The sequence below is a fragment of the Haemaphysalis longicornis genome, unplaced genomic scaffold (assembly GCF_048455015.1).
Source record: "Haemaphysalis longicornis isolate Haplotype H1 unplaced genomic scaffold, Haemaphysalis longicornis Haplotype H1 scaffold_13, whole genome shotgun sequence".
In the NCBI taxonomy this organism is placed as follows: Eukaryota; Metazoa; Arthropoda; class Arachnida; order Ixodida; family Ixodidae; genus Haemaphysalis; species Haemaphysalis longicornis.
Genome location: NW_027526233.1, coordinates 93,481,427 through 93,500,875, shown reverse-complemented (window position 1 = coordinate 93,500,875; position 19,449 = coordinate 93,481,427). Strand labels below are relative to the sequence as shown.

The 19,449-nt window shown below is 45.0% G+C and overlaps 1 protein-coding gene across 1 annotated transcript in view; it reads right to left on the bottom strand.

Moving 5' to 3' along the window:
• Positions 1–19,449, bottom strand: part of LOC144164402 (carboxypeptidase inhibitor SmCI-like) — an 88,079-nt gene that overhangs the window by 36,820 nt on the left and 31,810 nt on the right. Inside the window, exons 2-3 of the mRNA XM_077694921.1 lie at positions 17,948–18,050; positions 969–1,025 (exon numbers count right to left, since the gene is read on the bottom strand). Of these exons, the coding sequence (XP_077551047.1) occupies positions 969–1,025; positions 17,948–17,990 (100 nt within the window). The 5' untranslated portion in view covers positions 17,991–18,050. The remainder of the gene's footprint in view (positions 1–968; positions 1,026–17,947; positions 18,051–19,449) is intronic.

The window sequence follows — 19,449 nt, the reverse complement described above, 5'->3', positions numbered from 1 at the left end:
GCCAAGGTATGCGTCATGCCATTTAGGAATCAGTGCGCCGAAATTCACTCATGTGGTGTTGACGGATGGTTTTTATTGGATTGAGTAGGATTTTGCGGGGACTTCGTGTCCGTTGCACATGGAAATGCTGCTGTCCGCTTTAAAGCGTATTTCGGTTTTGAGCCCGATTGTAAAGCCCACACAAATATTAAGGCTACCTTTTATCAAAAGAAGGTGCACGCTAGAATCGTAAAAATACGGTACCTCCTTTTTCCGGATCTCCCGGCCCCCTCGCCTCGACTCTTTGAATGGAGCTCATATATACGCGTGACGGGTCGAGGTAGCTGAACCCGCCAGTCGACTCGACCCTCCCTCGTCGGGTCCATGTAACCCGGGCTTAAGGTTGTTGCTCTCTTCTTGTGTCTTAAACTCTACTTTATCGGTCATGTGTTAGAGGTTCTCCTTTCATGTTGAATTGAACTACATTTCTGTTTTTCATATTATTTTGCAGGAACTCAAAAACCAAATATGCATGCTTGTCAAAGTTCAAAAATCTCGACACGGTGTACGTTTTCGCAATGCAATACCACTGATTCGCATTCTGGCCGCAGACACGTATGTTAATTGTAAAATGAAGTCTTGCCTCATACCCTAAGAAATTAAATTAGTAGATATTTTCAGATCCACTGTAACATTTTGTTTCAGGTATGTTAAGAGGAATTAAACACATAAATGGCGACTTTAGAGAATCGGATGAGCCACCACCCGTATCTTTCACCTGCTTATTCGCCGATTTTATGAGTACAAACATGTGAATTTGTATAAATTGCTGATATTCTTGTGATACATATATTGGTAACTTCTAAAAGCTGTTTTCTTCCTTCAAAACATTTTTGCAAACAATGACTGTTCAATCCAAAAACTGAACACACATTATATTTTGGCATGCACTCAGCAATCAATTAGCTATATCGCTGAAGGTTACTTACCCGTTGGATACACAATTCCAATGCGGGTACTACCCGTGGCCCTTGCTTCAACGTCTTCTGAAAGAAAAAACAAATATTATGCGATTGTTTTAGGAGGCGTGTTTACTACTAACTTGTCTTTAATTTTTATGGGGGATGCGAAAATTTGTTGTTTAGGCGCTGCAATCCTAGCTTTGAAAAGTGTCCGACAAACACCAGCGGCACTCCACCGCAATAAACTAAGGGATAATTGCAGCAAGTAAAAAACCACAGTTCCCAACGTAGCCCATGTTATCATTTTAGTAGGTAACTTTGATATCACATCCGATAAATATAATAGCAGTTCCGAATATGAACTGCTGTTATATACACCCAAACAAAATTCCTATTGGGGCAAGCTCTTTCTAGTTATGTCAACGTAACCTACTATTTGTCATACAACATCCTTTTCTGATTTAAAATGTAGGTGTACACTTGATAGCAAAAGTTACGCAACAGTACATCCTTATGTCTGTAACAATAAAAATATTAGATTTCTTAGCGACACTAACGCAGTGCCTGGGTATGGAAACCTATTACCTGTTCACTCATTTCTGGCACTGATTTCGCTGTTGCTTCGTCTGAGTGCTTGTTCGTATTAATTTCTATATTGGTATTCTTCCAAAAAAATATTTAAAATGCGATCAGCCATAAGAACAATGTCAGACTGAGCCTAGTTGTGGTGAAAACGTTATAGAGATGAGAGATTCTTCTGCTCACAGTACTACAGAACTTGGTCCCCATCTTGTCTGGATACGTTGCCTCCGGTATTTAATGTTGAAGTGCGAGCAAACATCCAATATCTCTGTTATAATGATTCCATATAGGGCTCAGCTTAGCGGCTGCGTTTTCCTCTTCGTCAGAGAGCAGGCTAAGCAGAATGAAAGCGGCACAAATGTATACGAATAACCTTACAAAACCCGTAAACACCAAGCAGAAATGCTCCCAGAACCCTGATGAGTGAATATGAACATATATGCCGGCGAAGGATGAGAAAGCGCTACATGTAATTCCGCAATTCGCAGGTAAATAAGTGAAATTCCAATATCCTTAAATAATGCAATGTGATAAATACGACGTATCACATTTTTGCCTGCCAAGTTTAGAGAAGCGATATGTATTCATACCCCAAACATTTCTGCGTTCGTCGAAATGTAAATGTTGCAAACTTTGGTGGAACCGAAAATTTACAATTTTGATTCAAATTACGCTGTGGCACCTCACTACACTTTATTTGTTAGCAGCAGTAATTACTTCTGACCACTCTTTAAAGCAACAGTTGCCTGCAGCTGCAACCTCGGAAAAAAACCATCATCCATATCGTCCTCCCGTGTATTCTTTTTTGATTTCACTGCCCACTGAACCCCGGGAGTTTTTTTTTCTATCTGGAGTTTGTGCAGTCTACAGGAAAGAAACACCACCCATTCCTAACAAAAACTCAGGGAAGCGCGAAAGGCTTCCTTTCTTCCAAGCGCCGCTGAAAGTGCTTGCAATACATTTTCAAACCTTCAAAGACCAAGAGAACAAAAAGCAATTAACCCGGAGGACGATTCTTTGCGCACTTAGACATTGCATCTACAAACAATTTATGAACATTCAAATACTTCGTTTCTGATATAATTATATGCTATTATACCACCTCATGATCGATCCGTGTATCGTCTTTTCTAGAAGCGTATCCTTTCCGGAATTTTCCAGTAACCGTTTTGACAAAATAGGACCAGGGTACCACATGGTATCACACAGAGTATCACAGCGTTTGGACCATCAACGGTCTAGTGCAAAACACATTAGTTGTTTTTACAGAAAGGCATCCCGATAAAAAATAAGTTATCCCTTTACCACTTTCGCACCGCATGATTTGGTTTCCTGCCTAGAGCAAGGTTTCATGAAAATGTTCGCTAAATGTCAGGTTATGTAGCACTTTTGCTTGTTTCAGTCAGGTATTGTAGGCTCTCGGCTTTCCATATTAACCTTTCTAGTTGCCTGTATAGAAAGAGAGACTTTTAAAACACTTCAAAAAGAGCCAGCTGGTTTCGCGAAAGATAATAACAGTAGCACTCAACTTTGTCGTCAATACTTTTTCGTGGTTAGAACCTTCTTTACACGGAATAGGCACGGCAAAACCGATTGACTCACTAAACACCATAGCTTTGCTTGTGGCATTGAGAGACCAGTGTGCAGAAAAGACCTGCACAAAACCGACAGATTACATATCTAAGGTGTGTACGGCATTATTGTGCTTCAAAAGGAAAGCGAAAAGTCTCCATCAAAAACGGTGTGCATTTCGAACGGGATATGCAGGAAGCTTCACTGGGTCAAAGCCGGATCGGGGATAAATGGGCCACACTTGAGAAATTTTAGGTTTGCAGACCACGTAGTCATTTTCAATGAGTCAGAAAAACATGCAAAACCATATTGCGGCAAACCATGCATTTGGATTGTTTATTTATCTTTTGCTTTTACCACCCGGCTGCCCCGGCCTGTGTTATCTGTGTGCCAAGGGAAGCGCTTGTTCCATTTTTTCTTTCTTTGCCGCATGCGTTATATCTTCTGATAGGGAGAGCGTTCCGAACTATCGTGAACAGCCTAGGATAATCTTATTTGTTCTGGATATAAATCCACGGTCCGAGAAACAGTCAGTCCCGCCTAAAGATAAAAGCCCGCAGAGAAGACGCCGAGGCTTTAATTCGGATCGTCGCGCTCGCTTTCACATGTCACTTTGTTGACTGCTGCTTCGCCGCATGTATTCTTTGAGTTGTCCAGGGAGCACAAGTTCCCTCCAATAAACTCGTTTTCTTTGAAGACAACTGCGTCGTCTTTGACTTCGTGGCAATATTGAAGTACGGTAATCACGAAGCATGATCGTGGAGCTACGGGAAATATGAATAACTTTGAAGTAACGATAACTAAGCATTTGCAGTGCGCCCTATTCATTTTACGAAGCAGAACACTTGAAAAAATGCAACTACCCTGGAAAAGTTCCCACTGCGTACCCAAACCTCGTGAAGGAAATACAGTTCATAATAGGTATGAACTGGGGCGCACTTGGCAAGCACATTCAAACTGCTGAAAGAGTGCTACCTCTGCCACTCAAAAAAAAGAAAATAAACCACCAATGCATCCCGCCGGTGATGACATATGAAAGAGGGCTACCTCTGCTGAAAGAGTGCTACCTCTCCCACTTAAAAAAAAGCATAAACCACAAATGCCTCCCGCCGGTGATGGCATATGAAGCGGAAACTGTGAGCCTCACTAAAAACTGCAGAACAAACTTAGGTCAGCCCAAAGGCCCATGGAACGATGAACGATAGCGGTAGCACACCGGGACAGGAAGCAAATTTCTTGGGTAAGAAATCAAACTCGAGTAGCTGATAATCATTGTCGAAATAAAAACGAAATGGACTGGGCTCGACGTCTAGTTAGATGAAATATGCTACCGATGGGCGACATGGGTAACAGAGCAGAAGGAGAGAGATGAGGAGGAGAAGGCCAATATTTCTACTGAGGGCAAAAAATAAGAAAGCTTTGGGGTAAAGAATGGACTTTGGAAGCGTAAAGTAGGAGCAGTTAAAAACCAATGGGGAAGGCCTTTGCCCTGCATTCATCTTAGGCGGGGGCGGGGGTTTTTGATGATGATCGTACCCTAAGTGCAGAATCATACTATTGTGGGTTGCTTGATGGCTGAATGTGGAGTATTAAGACAAGGACATTTTAAGAAAGTGCCACAATACAGTCACTTTACGTTTGTATGTTCCGGCCAAAGTGTTGGCTTCAGACCAGCTCTTAGGTGATTTCCACCAATTTCGACCATTACACATCTAGAATTGCTTTGTTGATAATTGTGGTGGAGAGGGCTGTACGAAAAGATGTATGTGTGTTTAACCCATCGCCGAATTGTTATTGTTTTGTTGCGCAAGTATATATACGCGAAGCGTGTGCCTGTACAACACCAAGGCATTACCTCATGCGTGTTTAGGACGCGTTCGTGCCGACACGAAGAAAGTGCTTCGCCTGAACTCTGCTGCTCTACAAACAATAAGTGAATATGTATACCTGCACGCGTTCAATAAGTAGAGTAAGACGAGTAAGTGACGCGTCATGTAGAGCTAGCCTGGCTAATATGGTTTCAGGCAGTAATAGCTATTTCCGCGAAGCCGCTGCCAAGGGGTGTCAATTTTTAAATTGGCTGTTGTGTGAGAGCCCAATGGAGCGAGTACTTCGAAGTCTGCAGCCGGCGGCAGCCCTCTTCTACAGTTACGCGAGCAGCTTATAAGGGCAAAGTTCGAATCTACCGCGTGGTTCCGTCCTGATGGAAACTAAAAGAAAACTGTTGCGTTGTAACTGAGAATTTATATGGTGGAGAGATTCAGAAATGGACTCACGTGCTTGCGCTAAAACAATCACGACTCATCCACGTAGGGTGAACCATAAGGAGTTATTATATCGCAAAATCTGATGCCTCTGCCGCTCAATAGTGTATGTTAAAACATGTTTTGTTACAAGCTAGTGTGTTTATGCAATAACATTTGCCTCAGTGATCACTGCTGTTTTAATAAATTTGCAAACATGGCCGCGTGCTTGATTTCTTCGCTGTCACTGTTATCGAGAGACAATAGTATTCGGCCAGCTGTGTTCTAATAGAGGCCCATCTCTCTCTTATTAAACCCTTGAGGCAATTTTCCTTGTATTTTGTTCCTCCCATTTGTTGTGCAAGAGATGTCTTCATAATTTATTTCAACTTTTAAGCCCTTGCCCAAAAGCCATGCCTTCTCGTAAAACAGCGAGTAACCTCATCTTCTGTTAATTGCAGTTTTCTTTTCCTTTCGTATAGAAAAAACCCATTGTATTCAGTATTCCCCTTTAAAAAGACGCCGTGAAAACTTCACTGATTTTGTGTCTCAAACACCGAAGATTTTTTTCTGGGCACATAAACTGGACACGCATAATATAGCAGTGGTATTAATCGATAACGATTGTATCACCTATATAGACTAAACATAGACAACCTGTTTGCCCTATTCGCAGGAAAATTGTATCGGCTAAACAAGATAGAGATCGACAGACGAAAAGTTTAACCGGTTTAGCACCTGCGAAAATACTCTTTTTTCAAGTTTCCTTACAAACAACATCGCCCATGTAGTGTTTTAGGCGCGGAGCACCTTAGGACCGCAAAATGTCCGTCCACGTCGGTGTTGATAGCATTTACAATTGTCGAAAATCCCACAGGCGCCGGCAGGATTCGAGCATGTGTCTGGTGGACCAGACAGAATTAGTGTCAGTCGTCTTACCCATTGGGCTACGACCATGAGTTAGAACCCGAGTCAAGCGGCTTATTCCTTTGCCTATAACGGTGCGGAGCACCTTAGGACTTATCATTGTCCGACCTCGTCCATCCGTGCACACACCAACATCAAGCAAAATTCGATATGAGCCGTTAGTTGCAGTTTCACTTAGGGAATTATGAAGGCGCCACTCAAGGCTCAAATCAAATAACGGTTTGTGCGCAACCCGGATGTCATCAAGGAACAACTTGGATGTCATTTCCAGTCGCCGTACTGCGCACCCTCGGCATTATTCACGGAGTGGTGATGCTGCCATTTTCTTGGGTCAGTTAATTGGTTTTACGTTGGCATGTGTTCGACTTCCAAGTGCCAACGGCTCCAATAATGACGTCTAGGATTGGCTGTCCGTGTATGAACGTGTAAGCACTCATAACCGATGGGACGACGCCATGAAACTCAATAAAGTCGGCTTCTCTCTCCAGGGCGCCGCCGAATTTTGGTATGGGAACAACCAGCGTGACGCCCGGACGTGGTCTGAGTTCAAGATAATGTTCGTTGCGGTCTTTGGCCGACCAGCGGTGGGCAAGCTTCGAGAGGAGAAGCGTTTGCGCGTTTGAGCACAGCCGGCTGGCGAGACATTTACTAGCTATATTGAAGACGTCGTGTACCTAAGTAAGCACGTAGAGAAATTTATGGAGGAAGCTGAGAATGTCAAGAAAAGTTTAAAAGACATACAAGACGACGCCTTCCAAATTCGTTTGTCCAAGGACTTGCGCACGGTTGGCGATATCGTCAACTTGAGCTTAAGCTTTGATGAGCTGCGCAAGCAACGGACCCTCACTCGATGATCGCTTGCACGGGCGGACTCTGTGTTGAATTTGGCAGCACTTTCTGCCGTCTCCGCGTTGCTTACGCAAATTAAAAACTTCGTGCATCAGGAAGCGGTTCGACCGTTATCCCTCCTACCCTCCACGACGACGTCTGTGTCCACGCTAGAACCTTTCCTCTGAGATGTCATCCAGGGGTCAAATTTCCGAAGCACTTCTGCCGGTGTCTCCGCGGTACGTGCCAGTAGCTGCACCAGTAACTTATAACGGAGTCGCCACGAGACAATTGCAGCAGCCTGCCATGACGTTCCAGCCGACATTTCCAGTTGGACCTTGCCTTATGCCGTCGGCGCGTCCCCAACCTCAGATCACGCCGCCGTCCCGAAGGGCATGGCGGACACCGGACAATCACACTATCTGCTTTGCGTGTAGGATGCGTGGGCACGTTGTACGCTATTGTTGCCGTTATCCACCGCCAACCTGGAACTCTGCGTCTGCAGACTTTCCTCCGTCGCATCAAGCACATATGACGCCACGTTCATCGTTCCCAAACGGCGCTTCGGACCGCGCCACCTATAGTGACCACCGTTCGCCATCACCCCGCCGTCGTTCTCGCTCTCCTCGATGCGGCGCCGTCCTGGTCCCGAAAATAGGCAAACTAGTCGCCGCAGTTCCTGAGGCATGAACTTCGTCGATGTCGAAACATTTATGACCTCATCTCCTTCCGTCCCCTACCAATGTAATAGATGTTATTGTTGAATGCATTCGCACATTGGCTCGGGTCGACACAGGAGGCGCCGCTTCCGTTACTCGTGCTGATATCTGCCGTTCCCATCGCAAAGTGAAGACGTCTTTTGATAGAATATCGCTCCGAACCGCAAGTGCACAACATATCGAGCCAATGGCGGCATATACGGCTCGAGTCGTCATGCAGGACGTCGTGCGCCATATTAGGTTCATAGTGCTTCCAACTTGCTCCACACGAAGTAACTTTATGATGGGACTTTGTTTCATTCCATAACGCAGTGATTGACTGCGCACGCGCACAAGTGGAGTTTTCTACCGTTTCTGACCAATCTTCTGACGGCGATCTTGTGTTCATGCCCGGATGACAGACGGGGGCGGCATATGAACGCGTGCCGCCCTCTCTGTCGTTCGGGTGAAACAGGTTAAACAAAAGAGATGGCTCGCTAGTAGGCGAGCTGTATTTATAAGCACAGCGACGGGTGCTGAGGCCGAGAGTGTTGTGACTACATGTCACATGGCCCAAAGGCGCGCAGTACAACATCCCTCCGGACTTAATTTATGACAACATAACTATGGCTGGTATCTCTCCGGTGGCCGCCTCTGTCGAAGGGGTATATCCGCTGCTGCGGTAGGTGCACGGGGGCCGATTGAAGATCCTGACCCGTGGCAGGCTGACGCTGGGCATCGCTGCTGTCGATGGGTTCCAATGGAGCGGACGTGTCTTTTTCGGGCGGCACGCAAACGATGTGGTTCCTGTGACGAATCCACTGAAACACACCACGGGGGGTCATGACACTCAATTTGTAAGTCACAGGTCCAGTACGAGCGAGAATTAACCCCGGCAACCACTTCTCTCCACGGCTGTAATTTCGCACTTTCACATTATCACCCACAGTCAAATATCTCTCATGTCGCTTCGATTAGCCTCTGCGGAGAGTCTAGTCAAACTGTGTGGCTGCTACCTTTGCTTGAATCGATGGTTTTGCCGCATCGAGTCGGGTGCGGAGGCGTCTTTTTAGAAGCAACACACACTGTAAACGCAAACTAGCCGGAAATGGAGTTCTAATCAAGTAATGTGCCCTGAAAAGTACCTATAGCAAAAAATGTACTCCCTAGGCATGATCTAAAGAAGTGGACGAACCTCCTTGGTAGTACCGTTGCCCATCCGGGTAGCAAAAGGGAGGATTTAGAACGACTTAACACCATTTGTGAGATGGCGTTCCGTTCCTTGTATACTACCACGTCCACAATAAACGCCCTATCTGAGGTAATCATCTCAAGCGGGCGGTCGCCATGTTAGTCTTCTGTTGTCTCCGTGCACCAGCACTTCAACCGTGGCCTAATGCTAATTAGAACGAGTAAGCAGGACGCGACGGTTGCACGCAGCTACAAAACCAATACCGTACTTCAACCAGCGCGATCACAGGCAGAGAGCGCGGCCGTGTTGTCTCAATCTGTTTATTTTGGCGATAGGTGTTGTCAAACTCTGCTGCTAACGAAGATGCAGTTCTCGCCGTTGCAAACAATTGCAATGTTCATCTGCTTCGCTTGCTTGCGCATACATAGACGATTTAAATTCTCGTGCCAGCGCGCCAACGCACCCGACTGCAGCGACTCAACTTGCCCTGGCGGCACGACTGGCTGCCCGGATGTAAACAACTATCAACGCAGCGCGGCCGGTGACGGCGCGGCCGGAGCTTCAAGCCTCGCCTTGGGCCGTCGTTTTTTCTTATTTGTGAAGGACTAGTAGTGCCATTTGGTGGAAAGATTTTCATGTGCCCCTGTCACACGAGGAACGGCCGCAAACAGCATTTGGATACGGCGACAGGTGTGGACAGCTCGCTGGTAAGTGGTCTTTCATCAGTCGATGCATTTGTCAAACGTTTGGATAGGGTTAACAGCGAAGTACCCGGGTTCCCGTGCCGCTCACAGCTCGTACACGCACGGGCAAAGAAAAAAGCGCACACTCGTATTATTTTACTTGTTTGTGGGTTTTGGGGTATGCGTTCGCATTCTTTTGTAGGCCGGTTTGTAACAGGGCATTCGAGATAAAATCGTTTGTCGCGCGCGGCGTCGTTTCAAAGCAACGTGACGGTTACTTCGTGCTGGCGAAAATCAGCGCAGTCAGACGGAAGCGGGAAGGAAGGTGGAGAGATCGGGAAAGAGGGCGCTAATATATAAAAGAAAGCGTAATGCAAGACGAGAAATATAACACAACCCGCCTGCATTTCTCCGAACTTCAGGACAGAGCCGCACACGGGTACGTTGTCACAAACTCGAGCGTACGACGTCAAAAGTACCGTTTTTTTTTTTTCATTTTTCAACGTGACCTGAGCCACTTATCTTCTCATTGCCGCGCATGCAGACCTGATTGTGTCCCTGTGTTTGAGCGCACAGCCATCCTTTTGCGACATAAGAACCAGCGAACGCGAGAAATTGTAGAAGCCAGCCACATCAGAAAAGCTGGTTCCGAATGTATCAGTCATCCCTCTATCGCTCTGCTTAATCGAGAAGTCGCATATTTAGACGCACATTGAGCGCTATTTCGGTGCTTCTTCTGGGAATGCGTGTTGGGGGTGGGAGGGGGGTCTTAATCCATGTATGATGCGGTTATCTTTGCTGATTTTTCGCCTTTCCTGCGCCTCAAAGTTCGTTTTGTGGTTTTGTTGTTACGGTTTTTTAGTATTTTCGGCTGAGTGCGCCGAGAACTGTGACGCATTGGGGGCGCGGCAATTGGGCGCTTGGGCATATAAAGCTTTGAATTGTGCAATAATAGACTAGTTGCGAGTGTGCGCTTGTGCCGTCTTCATGTGTTCTTGTCCTCGTTAATTTGCGCGCAGTTTATTTTTCGCAATGCATAATTACCAACTCGCCCAACTCGCAACCCTTTTACAGATCCTATACTCCGTAAAAATGAGTTGCCTGTCCTTTTAGGTACGGCAAAATCTCGCGCAGCGCATCATTCTGCCAGGGGGCCATATCCTAATGTCAATGCACACACTATGAAAGCAGCTTGCACTTAATGCGTCACATTGTCTGCTGATAAGCATTTTAGATTCGCCCCTCTCATCATCATTCACTTCGTGGAGATGGCGGGATTTTCTTTCATAGCTTGTTGTCACTGCAGTAATTAATAGCAGAATCAGTCCTACAAATCACAGAAACGGTTCGTTTCACGTTGAAAATACTCACAGTAACACACTTTGCACCACACGGAGGAACAATCGGTTGCAGTGATGAGGCATAAGGGTAACTTGTTGTTAAAGGGTCATTGAAGACAACCAGCAAGTTGATTTCAAACGGAAGTCGGACCTCCGCATAGCCATTTCAGCATTGATTTAGTGCCAAGATGCCTTAAGTGCTGAGAAATCGCTGTTCAACTGCTCATCAAACGTGACGCAAACACGACTACAGTCGCTGTTTGCATCAGGATAAACCGGAAGCAAGTGAAGCAGCGGTGATTAATAGCAGTATACAAGCAACTGAATACAACATTACCACGTACCAAGCACTTTGGACAGTTCCGGTCAAATCGCTCATGCTTCCCCAAACTCCCCTGTCATTTCTCGTTCGAGACCACTAAGCAAAATGTTTCTCCATTGGACCTGTGATCAGTATTTACGCTTCACTGAAGAAAAACATTGGCCTTTTGAGGCCCCGCAAGTTTTGGCGTCGAACGATTTTCTCATGCGTAGCTCGCATGCTCCCTTGGAACGCGGTACTGCCACCCCAAGTATGGACGAGTAGCACCATCCAGCGGCAGCCAAGAAAGAAGTTGTGCGCGTCAGGCCACTTAAGCCCTTCCGGTGAAAACGTGTTTTTGCTAGTTTCAATCTTATTTTAAAAAAATGCCAGGTGTAAGAGGGGTATAATAGTGTTCTTCGTGAGCTAATCTATCAACCTAGAGAGACTTGCATTTTAACGTCACTGTCATTTAAAGTTGTGCTCAAGTATATTGTGCGGAAGTAATATCTTTTTTATTGCTGCAAAAGCCACGATGGTTAATGTACTGGCACTTGGTTTTATGAAGCCTTTACATTACTAATTTAAGTACTGAATCTTCGCAGGGAACCTGGCATAACAATTTTATTACTGTACCGAATTATTAAGTTCATTTAACCATAGTGTCTGTTTTGAATTTTACATGTGGGTCATTTTTTTTCTTTTTTGCTTTTTCAGGTAGGTGTTCCTTTGACTCCCTGCCTGCATTCCGCGAACGGGGAAATTAGCCTCCGCATCGATGGCCAGAGAAGTCTTGACTGCATCACCTTTACTGGGAGGACTGTGTAGTCTGTTTGCATCGTTCTGGGTTTTCAACATTCAATATCCCAAGAAGGCACACAGAGCTCTAACGTCTGTGGAACATGCCTTTTTGGACCTTGCCAGCACCAAACCACGTGTGAAGGATTTAGAACTAATTAACTTTTATCGCATCAATATCCCTCACCAATATTTTATTTGTTTTCAATCCTGTAATCATTGGATAGTAGTTTAAAGAATTTCGTATTATGTTTCTGACGTTTTCTTTTTTTTTACTGAACAGGGGATATTTTATGGGCCCTTCAGTATGCTGATAATACAGCTATCTTTTAGTGAAGCAATAATATTAACCAACTAATATAGCTTGAAACAATTATCTAAATAATGTTGGCAACTGGTGCCAAATGAATCAACTTAAAATTATCGGGAAAACACGAATTACATGGCTTTTTCTTCTCACTCTGAAGAAGCTGTCGCAAAACCACGCATTCTGTTCTATATCCTTGCAATTAACCCCTCAGACTGGGTCACTTTTCTTGGCGCATTTGTGTCTTTATCAAAACGCACTGGTATTTTCCGCAGCATATTTCTCGTTCTTTATATTACTCATTTGTCCATAGCCATCTCATTGCTGTCTGTCTCCTACATCATTTATCTCTTGTGCCTTTACCATCTACAAAATGCTCGTTACCTTTCAATATCAAATCGTTACACAGCTCTCGCTCATTTCACCACCAATTGAAAAAATTTTGTGTTGTTGTAAACCACTGCAACCATTTTTTTCACTTTGTGTACTTAGTACTGATGCGTACTGATAAGTACTCACGCGTTCTCAATCCTCTAGTATTATAAAATGATGTCACTTACCATGCCGTTGTGTTTGTGCCTATATGTTTTTCGCGTATTTCCAGTTCTTGTAGTAATATTGTTTCTACAGTTTGTTCAACTAGCACACAGATCGCTCATTTCACCACCAACTGAAATTTTTTTGTTGTTTTAAACCACTGCAACCATTTTTTTCACTTTCTGTACTGAGTGCTGATGCGTTCTGATAAGTTCTGATAAGTACTGACGCGTTCCCGACCCGCTATTATTATATAATGATTTCACTTACCATGTGGTTGTGTTTGCGCCTATTTTTGTTTGTCGCGTATTTCCAGTTCTTGTAGTAATATTAATTGTACGGTTTGTTCAACTAGCATTCTATTGCTGTCTTCCATTCCTAACTGGCGTGTTTTTAGCAATTTACCATTTTTGCTTTCTTATAGGAGGTCGCCCAAAGTTTTTATTTCGGAGCCTCCTTGTGTACACCATGTACCATGTAAACTTGTATGCGAAAGTTCGTTTGAAATAAACCTGAAACCGAGAAAAACCGTGTGAAATCAGTACTCCCGCAGGGAACTAGAAACTCTCCCTTGTGGCCTTGAAAAAACTTCTTTCGGAAGGCCTACAAAACCGCCCCAACTTTGCAAAACTCCATTCAAAAGAAATATATGCTTCCCTTGAACCTCCTAAAAACTCCCCTCGCGAGGCCTACAAAACGTAAAACTCCATGCAAAAGAAGTAAATGCTTCCCTTGAACCTCCTCAAAACGCCCCTAAAATAACATAAGTACTTCCCAAGGGAGCCATAATAGGCTCCTATTCAACCGCCTAAAAAGTCCATAAACATCACTTAAAAACGCCTTGAGGAAGTAAAGAATACTCCATTTTGATCTCCTTAAATTCTCCCTAACATTTCTTAACACTCCCTAACTACCTCCTTTCTATCTCCTAAAAACACCCTGTTTTGAGGAGGTAAACAAAACCTCCCTGTTCCATGTACTAAAAAAACTCCTACAAGGAGGATCACTAGAGGACAGGCGAAAAAGAACCTCTAGGGAGTATATGGGTGGAAAAAAAGTTTAGAGTGCAGCTGGAGCTCCGCCGGTGGTAGTGTGGGGGGGGGGGGGGGGGGTTACCGTATGCCAAAGGGAAATCTGCAAGACCGGACTGCACTGGTAGCCCAGCAGATTTTCGAAGAGATGCTTTCAGTGATTGAACAAAGCGCTCTGCTTGACCGTTGCTACTTGGATGATAAGGCGCAGTTCAAATATGACGCGTACTTATACTGCGCATGTACGCAGCCAAATCTGCAGATGTAAAATGTGGCCCTTTATCTGCGACGAGCGTCTCGGGAAACTGAAGCGGCAAACCAAATCGCGCAAGCAGCTCATCGTTTTTTCAGCTGACGTTTGCTTCATTACAAACACTTCTTGTCACTTTGAATGTGCGTCAATCGCAACTATTAGCATAGTACCTTAGAAAGGTCCTGCAAAATCTACATGAACATGCTCCCAATGTATTTGTGGACGCAATTTAACGACATTCTGAGCGACGACATCATAAAACAGTCGAAAAGTTTCTGGTTTGCTCCTGTTGATGCTCCAGACGGAACGTTACGATATTGTGGTGACTACCGACGGGTTACAAAATCATAAAAATGACGTGTATCGTTTTCTAAAAATCGGCGACGGCCTCGTTCGGCTTTGCAACGCAAAGGAATGTTCGTCAATGAGCCTGAAAGCCGTGTACTCGCAAATTGAAGAGTGCGGGAAACACAGTAAGAAGACTGCCTTTACAGCTGAGGACCGACTGTGTCTGTTTAAGGTGAGGTCGTTTGTTCTGTGCACGGTACCAGCAACGTGTCAGCGAGTTATGGGCACTTTGCTAGCCAGCCTAAACTCGTACACCTCCTTTTTTACCTAGACTTCAATGTTGTATTTGCCCGAAGCTTCGACGAGCACTTCAAAAGTTTGGAGTCGGTACTTGGGGCAGCCATAAATTCGGATTCAGGTGAAAAGAACTCAAGTTTCTGGGCCAAGTCGTGAGCACGGCCAAGTCCTGCGTGACCCTGCAATAACGTCAGCCATACCCATCCTTGTAAGGCCGAAAGAGAAGAAAGGGGTGCGAAGCTTCCTCCGTCTTTGTGCGTAATGTCGGTGCTTTGAGAAGTCTGCAAAAATGTCCGAAGCTCTGACGCGCCTAACCGACAACAACGTTCAGTTGTAGTGGGAAGAAGCGCAGCAGAATTCTCTCTACGAGATTCAACTTGGTTTAAATCGCCCATTAGTTCTTGCTCATTTCGACAAATACGCAAAGACAGAAACACAAACCGACGCCAGTGGAATTGGCTTCCGTGCTTTCCTATTCAAAAAGCGACATATCGGCGAAAGATATTTTTTTACGCTAGCCACGTGCTATACAAAGAATGGAGAAACTATTTGGCTCCTGAAAAAAAATGGCCTTACCATGTTATGGAACATATCTCTCTTTCTGCCGTATGTGTAAAGCACGCCGTTGAAAGGGGTCAAGTACCAGCTTGCGCTGTGTTGCCTTGAATATTTGAGGGCCCCTCTGACGGTATAGGTCAATGGAGCCTGCGCGTCGAGTATACGGATGTAAGCGTCATTTACAAATCCGGAAGAAAACATTCCGACGCCGACTATATGTCATGCGCCCCTTTGTAACCGTCGCAATTAGACTGTGTTGAAAAAGCCGCGTGACGCGGCCTCTCGAGGGAAGGCAACTAGCCACACAGCAGCGAGCTTACCCTGTCCTGTGCATCGTAATCAACTACCTGTCAGGATGCAACGTCGCCATGACAAAGACAATTAAGGTTAGCTCTTCTGCATTCGGCCACACCTTTGGGTACTTGTGAAGAAGACCTTCAACCACACAACTACAGCAAAGAACCTCCACATCATCCCATCCTGCTTCGCAACAAAATTTCGGTTTCGTGCCAGGACGAACCTTCTTCGGGGCATCTGAGGCATATTATCGGTCACCGTGACTGCAAACGTGGGTAAACACAGCCGAAAACACCCGCTGGACTACTGTTGCCGATCCCCGTGTGAACGAGGCCTTACCAAGAGATCGAAGGGTCCTGGCATGCCCGCACGCCTTGCCACAAGCCGCGAACAAGTAGGTTGTCGCAGCAAAACAACACATGTTACGCTCAGCGGAGACCGTTGCTCATTCCAAGGGGACTGCAAAGGGAGCCGCCGAATACATCGTTTATTATGTTGTACTGCTAAATGGAGCACCTGGAGTCCTAATAACGGACCGTGGAACGGCATTTACTGCAATCTCATTCAAGGCGTTTTACGGTGCAGCAACACGGGTCACTGGCAGATCACGGCCTACCACTCAGAAACGAACGCGCGAAAGGAAAACCTCAGCAAGACTATCGCGGATAGCTCTGCAAGTATCATCGATGTTGAACATGAGATGTTGACTAAATTCTCCCTTATACCATCCTAATGTAAAATATAGCTACCCGGAAAAGCACGCAGTTGGCCTCCGTCGAGATTGTACACGGTGTTAGCCGACGACGATAATCACCACTGTGCTCTCATACGGTAAAATCCATTACATCAACCCCGCGTCTAAGGATACCTGCAGCGAGCGGAAGAGGATTGCCAGCTTGCTCGCTTACGTAGCACGCACCAGCTGCTGGTGGATGCTGGATCCTGCAATTATACGACGCAGACTGAGTGAGAAACTCCTGCTTTTAAAATTTTGAAATTTTCTAAGTTCCAGCGTTTGCCAAACCATCTACGAGGTGATCCGCGAGAGCGACTCCGTTATTTCACGACAGCGCACGCGGCCTCACGTTGTCCACGTGGTCACCTCAAGGCGTACTACGAAAGAAATTGAACTTTTCTTGTTTGGGCTGCCGTAATATTTTTAGCGTCAGGTCGATGCAGGCTTAAGAGGGCTCAGCGCTGGTCGACCGCCCTCCCGCCATGTTTTAGACGCTTCAGTCACGTCCCGGGAGTAAAAGTGGGTTCCCTTAGTCCAGAGTTGTCGAAGAGGTGCCGGCTGCCACCTCCACGCGCCCGTACCAATTACCTTTACGTAAGTACCCATGAAAGTGGATAGGAGCACTTCTCCGGAAGCAGCGTAATTATTCCACCACAAGACTGGTGCTCTCAAGGCCTGGTTTTGGGTCCCACTAGGCGGGCATAGTATTCTCCTTCTCCGTCGTGTACTTCATACATATTGAACGAGAATAATAAATCTCCTGCGATATTTCTCCCTTTGCGTTCGTTGGAGGTCTGGACTGTCTGCCTCTGTTGTACGTTAGCAAGCTCGGCTTTCTCTTCTTATGATGATGATCGTGGGTGAAGTGAAGGGTGGTGGAAACGCGAAGGATCCTCCGGTCAAAAGCAAAGGTCTTCAAAATGCAAATTAATATTCCAAAGTACGCAGCTTTACACCCAAAACGCAGTGAAATAAAGTCAACTTACAGAGTGGGTTCCACAAAGGCTCAGCGATCAAAGGTGTGCAGTGCACTCTATCCCTCGTCCTTCCCAGAGTAGGTATGTGTCAAGCGCTTCAAGGACATCATCATGATCAACGTCCAAACCCAAACGAAATAGAACATCTTGCGAGATTGAACCTTGGATCGACTCCGTTTGCGGTGGAACAAATCTTCGCATTAACCCTTATTTGTGGGTAGACACATTGTCTGTAATGTTTATTAACAAAACACTGGGCTCAACGGGTGCGTGCTTGAACATTTTTTCACGCCTTTCTTTATTATATGGCGCTATAAGCTTTAAAAAATAGCATGTGAGTCGAGGTTTCTTTGCTACCTGAGGGGTATGGTAGTAGGGTAGTTTAATTTTGGCCTTTCCTTTGATATGTGCGGTGGTGGCTTCTTTGAACACCATTTATATCGGCACAAAACACTTTCAACCGTATCTCACGCGCTTCTGCAATTTAAATAGACACATTTATATTACATTTGCCTTTGTTTCCGTAACACTACTACTATTTTTGCCCCCTTTCAAACTTACCGCATACGACGCCAATAAGTGCCAGCAACAAAAGAGTCTTCATGGTACCCTTAGGGATGTTTTCACCTGCCCGAACAGCCCCTCCAGTGCTCCAGGTTACAACCTGTGAAAGGCGTACGTGATAATTCAGTCTGACCACCTGCAGAGGTGCCGAAGCCAGCGAAAGATAATATCCACTCCATGTTCATGCCTTATCTTACGCATATGCGCATAGATAAACCCGCTATGCGTCGTCAGCTGCAGGCGACAGGAGAAAGAAGCGCCTAACTAAAGAAGCGCCTATACTACCTTCCTCGCTTTGTGCCACAGTTTCTCTTTAAATCCCTGTATGACAAGAACTATTGTTCCTATATTTAAATATAGCGAATACAAAAATGATCACTCTCATACCCTGAAAACAACGCGAACAAATAGTTTTGCTTTTTATATTTTGTAAGAAAATCACTCTTGGGTGGGCAGACAAACGAAAATATTTTAATTTACAATTGCGGGATACGTGGTCATTATTGAAAAATATCACCATCATGCATGTGCTAATCGCCCGCCTGAAGCGCGTGCGTCGAAAGTGACTGAATGATGACGCGGAAAAAAAAATTCTCATCGAGTGTTTTAAATTAAAAATAATGAGACACTCTTTCAACGTTGTCTAGTTGGATTTGTTTATTGATTGGTCTTGAATAAAATGTTTTCAATGTTGTAGTGCTGGAATAATAACAGTCTAGCGCATCAGTGCTAATGCTGCTGTTCTTTGTTGAAATCAGTGTCTCTTTTTGTGCGACTACCAGCCCCACAAACCCAGTGCTTCAAGCGCTATGTGCGCGTTAGCGAGATAATTGTGGACTATCTTCATTATAATGCAAGTGCAATTGCAGTAAAACCACTACGGAAACTTTCCTTGCCGTTGAGGGGGATATTTTAGCGGGTGTATGAGCTTGAAGTTGTCTCAATTTTTTCGACAGACATATGAATATTCCAGCTTTATCATCTGTTGTAATTCCTATCATGAAGACATTCCAAATGCCTGGCAAGAAACAGCTTTGGCTAAACTTTTCACCATCAAATTTTGGTTTCTCGTAGATTGGGAGTCACGGAATTTTTTTTCTAATAGAAACACCTCTTTTTTATTTAAGTCAGCACAACCAGTCAGAGCGTGCCAGAAGTACCGAAATGTCGTCTAAGTTTACTTGTAGACCGATCACACTTAATGCTGCGAAGTGATGGGGGCAGTTAGCCCCCGAGGCTGCCTCTTCTGATCCAATACTTCTTAGGGTTGAACAAAATATTTTTATTGGAAATATTTCAGAACTCAATAAAGAACAGTAGGAATCCCGAGTAGCAGAATCTGTAGTTGCCGTGCAAGTGTTGAAAGTGATAGCTTTTATCAGTTGCGATAACACTCGCCAAGAAGGCTCGTTATGATGATTGATGGGGGCAGCGTTTACCTGGCATTTACTTTCCATCTACCCGGAAGGCACATGCTTTAGGCTCTTTTTTCATCAACA